Source organism: Dipodomys ordii, unplaced genomic scaffold (assembly GCF_000151885.1).
Source record: "Dipodomys ordii isolate 6190 unplaced genomic scaffold, Dord_2.0 Scaffold232, whole genome shotgun sequence".
NCBI lineage: Eukaryota > Metazoa > Chordata > Mammalia > Rodentia > Heteromyidae > Dipodomys > Dipodomys ordii.
Window position 1 is genome coordinate 712,077 of NW_012267448.1, and position 3,776 is coordinate 715,852.

Here is a 3,776-nt window from a genome sequence, read left to right on the forward strand (position 1 = left end):
TCCCAGTAGTCCATTTTAATCTCTTGATTTTGCCACACAGAACTCACTACCCAGAAAAAGCATGCAAATTAAACAAAACTGAATGATGATCCAGATGGAGAAAGAAACAGTTCAGTTGATGCAGCCCTAATGAAAGTACTCAGATCTGGTCTGGCTGAATATATGTTGATGTAGCATCCTCTAACTTTTCTGATTCCTTATTAAAATTCATTTTTAAGCTTAGCACCAGTGACTCACACTTGCAATTCTAGCTACTCAGGATGCTGAGATCTGAAGATTGAGATTCTAAGCAAGCCTGGGCAGGAAAGTGTATGAGACTCATCTCCAGTTAACTACAAAAAAAAGTCAGATGTGGAACTATGGCTGAAGTGGTAGAGTGCTAGGCTTGAGCAAAAAAGCTCAAAGACAGTGCACGCAGGCCCCGAGTTCAAACCCCAGGACAAGCAAAAATATTTTGCTGATCCTGAGGCTTGAAATTGGGGCCTGGGCTCTGTCCCTGAGCTTCTTTGTGCTCAAGGCTAGCACTCTACCACTTGAGCCACAGTGCCATTAACAACATTTTCTGAGTAGTTTATTAGAGATAAGAGTCTCACAGACTTTCCTGCCCGGGCTGGAACTGAACCATGATCCTCAGATCTTAGCCTCCTAAGTAGCAAGTGTTACAGGTGTGAGCTACCGGCAGTTGGCTTTTAAATACATTTTTAAAAACCATAAATAACCAGTGTGAAAAGGGGGGAAAGGGGGTATGTAGTTGTGAAGATAGGAGGGAAGGGAAAAACAAAGGAGGACGCAACAATGCTTGATAAGAAATGTATTCATTACCTTGGTCATGTGATTGTAAACCCTCTGTACAGTCTTTTCACAATAAAAAACTTATTTAAGGGGCTGGGAAGGTGACTCAGTGGTAGAGCGCTTGCGTTGCATGCCTGAGGCCCTGGGTTCGATTCCTCAGCACCACATAAGCAAAAAGAAAAAAAGCCGGAAGTGGCGCTGTGGCTCAAGTGGTAGAGCGCTGGCCTTGAGCTGAAGAGCTGAGGGACAGTGCCCAGGCCCAGAGTTCAGGCCCATAACCGGACCCCAAAAAAACAAAAACTTATTTTAAAAAAAGAAGAAAAAGTAACCAGTGTGATAACTTTGAGAAACAACATGGCTTAGTAAGACACTGGATTGAGGGAGCAGGTCAAGAGATCTAGAGTCCAGACCTGGCTCTGTGCAACCACAGCAGGATTCATCACCTCATCACCTCTCACTTTGCTTGCACTATCTCTAGGTTATGATTTGTTTATCTTGAATGTTTATTCTTTTCTAGCTCCAACCTTCTTCAGCATTCAGAGGTTTCTCTCTCAGTTGAAACTGATGTCAGTGCAGTAGCTTTTGCTAGAGCATGTTGTGGCACTTCAACCTATTCCTCCTCCTCCTCCAAGTCATCTTTAACAAGCCCTCTGTTTCTGCCTTCAGGTTACAATTGCCCAGCCACTGAAGGGATATTTGAATTTGCTGCAGCAGTAGGAGGGGCTACAATCACAGCTGCCCAGTGCCTGATTGATGGGATATGTAAAGTAGCAATTAACTGGGCCGGAGGGTGGCATCATGCAAAGAAGTAAGTAAGGAAATGCTCTTCCTGATTTCTGATGGTTTTCTTGACTCAATTACTTAGTTATACAAACTCCTCTGCTTATCATATTGACGTTTTTTGAGAGACATGTGTGTATCTAGCACTTCTTAAGGTGTTCTGAAGAGATGCATGTGAAATAGGAAGATAACCTAATGTGGTAAAAATGAAAAGCACACTATTGAGAATCAGGACACAAGACCTCTATGCCTAGTTCATTTGTTAACTTGGCTGACTTGGACAGGTTGACCCACAAGGGCCCTCAGTTTCTTCAGCAAAAGGGGTAGGGCAAAGGATGTAATTAGTCTATAAATTCCTTTTCAGTTTGTTGGAAATTCCCTGTTTTCATGGGATTTATGCCCTAGAAACATTAACAAAATTAGAATAGTTAGAGAAAAGCTTGAATTATGGTACCAATGAAATAGATATATGAACTAAGCAGTTGGGAGAAATTAATGGAGGGAGTCTTAGCAGGGTTCATTTTATTCGTTTATTTTTGTGCCAGTACTGGGGCTTCAGAGCCTTGTATTCTCACTTGGCTGTTTTGCTCAAGGCTAGTGCTCTACCACTTGAGCCACAGCTCCACTTCTGGCTTTTTGGTGGTTAACTGGAGATGAGAGTCTCACAGACTTTCCTACTCAGGCTGGCTTGGATCCTTGATCCTCAGATCTCAGCCTCCTGAGTAGCTAGGATTACAGGTGTGAGCCACCAGTGCCCAGCAGAGAGGTGCGTTTTAGAGCTAATTCTTGCTAGAAATGGCAGACAGATTTTTTATAAAGTGGTAAATTGGAAAGAATAGATTTTGAACAAATTGTCAGAGAATCAAGAAGGAGGCTTATGCTACTGTCTCCCAGGGAAGTGGCAACACCGAGTTAGATGTCTGTCTAAAGAGAAAAGGCATGTGTAACAGCTTTCTTTGGTGCTACTTGGCGTTGCAGAGAAAGTCTTTTTGGAGTTTTGTGTTCACATGTTGAACACTCTACCCTGGTGAGAACTGCTGGATCTTTTTCAACAATGGCATGCCATTTAGTATGTCATACGTACCTATTGCATGTTGTGGGTAACAGATTTAAAAAACTAAATTTGTATGCTGAGTGAAAGGAAACAGCTGTGCAAATAACCGCCAGGCCATCGTTGACTGATTAATTTTCCTGCTGCCGGTTTACTCAGGTGCTTTTGAGTCCAAACAGCACTTTGTGTTTGGGGAGTTTTTTGTTTTGTTTTTAAATAAAAAACAACAACATTTTAGCATATACTGGTTCAGATAATAGAATGCTATTATTTTTATCCATTTGGCAGATTTCTTAACAAAGAAAGTCCTTGAGAAACCTCACTAGGTGATAGAGAACTGATCCTTTAGTAGTGAGTTTTACACAGTCTTAAAAACAGCCTTCTTTTGTTAGTGTTTGCTTTATTTTTAAGATAAAAACAAAGAGAATAAACCCTGGGGGAAGAGAATGATTTCTCTCCCTAAATCTGAAGAATGAAAAGAGAATCTAAGACTTGTATATTCTCTTAGGTTTAGCAGGTAGAGAAGAAAAAATAACATGCTTCATAGAAAATCGCTGCTCCTAAATCCTGATCTAGCTTCTTATGTGTTTAAAAACACTGCAGAAGACCTACTGGGACCTACATAAATTTCCAGTGGAGTTACACAGACACTGCCTACGTGTGTGTGTGTGTGTGTGTGTGTGTGTGTACATGTGCATGTGCCAGTTCCAGAACTGGGGTGGGACCTACATAAATTTCCAGTGGAGTTACACAGACACTACCTACGTGTGTGTGTGTGTGTGTGTGTGTGTGTGTGTGTGTACATGCATGTGCCTACATAAATTTCCAGTGGAGTTACACAGACACTACCTACGTGTGTGTGTGTGTGTGTGTGTGTGTGTGTGTGTGTACATGCATGTGCCAGTTCCAGAACTGGGGCTTGAACTCAGGGCCTGGACACTGTCCCTGAGCACTCTACCATTCACATAACAGCTCTACCTTTTTTTTTTTAATTGTGAAAATACTGTACAGAGGGGTTACAATTACATGAACAAGGTAATGGGTACATTTCTTTTTTTTTTTTGCGTCCGGTCATGGGGCCTGAACTCTGGGCCTGGGCGCTGTCCCTCAGCTCTTCAGCTCAAGGCAAGCGCTCTACCACTTGAGCCACAGG

The 3,776-nt window shown here is 42.2% G+C and overlaps 1 protein-coding gene across 1 annotated transcript in view; it reads left to right on the forward strand.

Moving 5' to 3' along the window:
- Positions 1–3,776, forward strand: part of LOC106000662 (histone deacetylase 8) — a 264,784-nt gene that overhangs the window by 458 nt on the left and 260,550 nt on the right. The window contains exon 2 of the mRNA XM_013035949.1: positions 1,459–1,600. Within this exon, the coding sequence (XP_012891403.1) occupies positions 1,459–1,600 (142 nt within the window). The remainder of the gene's footprint in view (positions 1–1,458; positions 1,601–3,776) is intronic.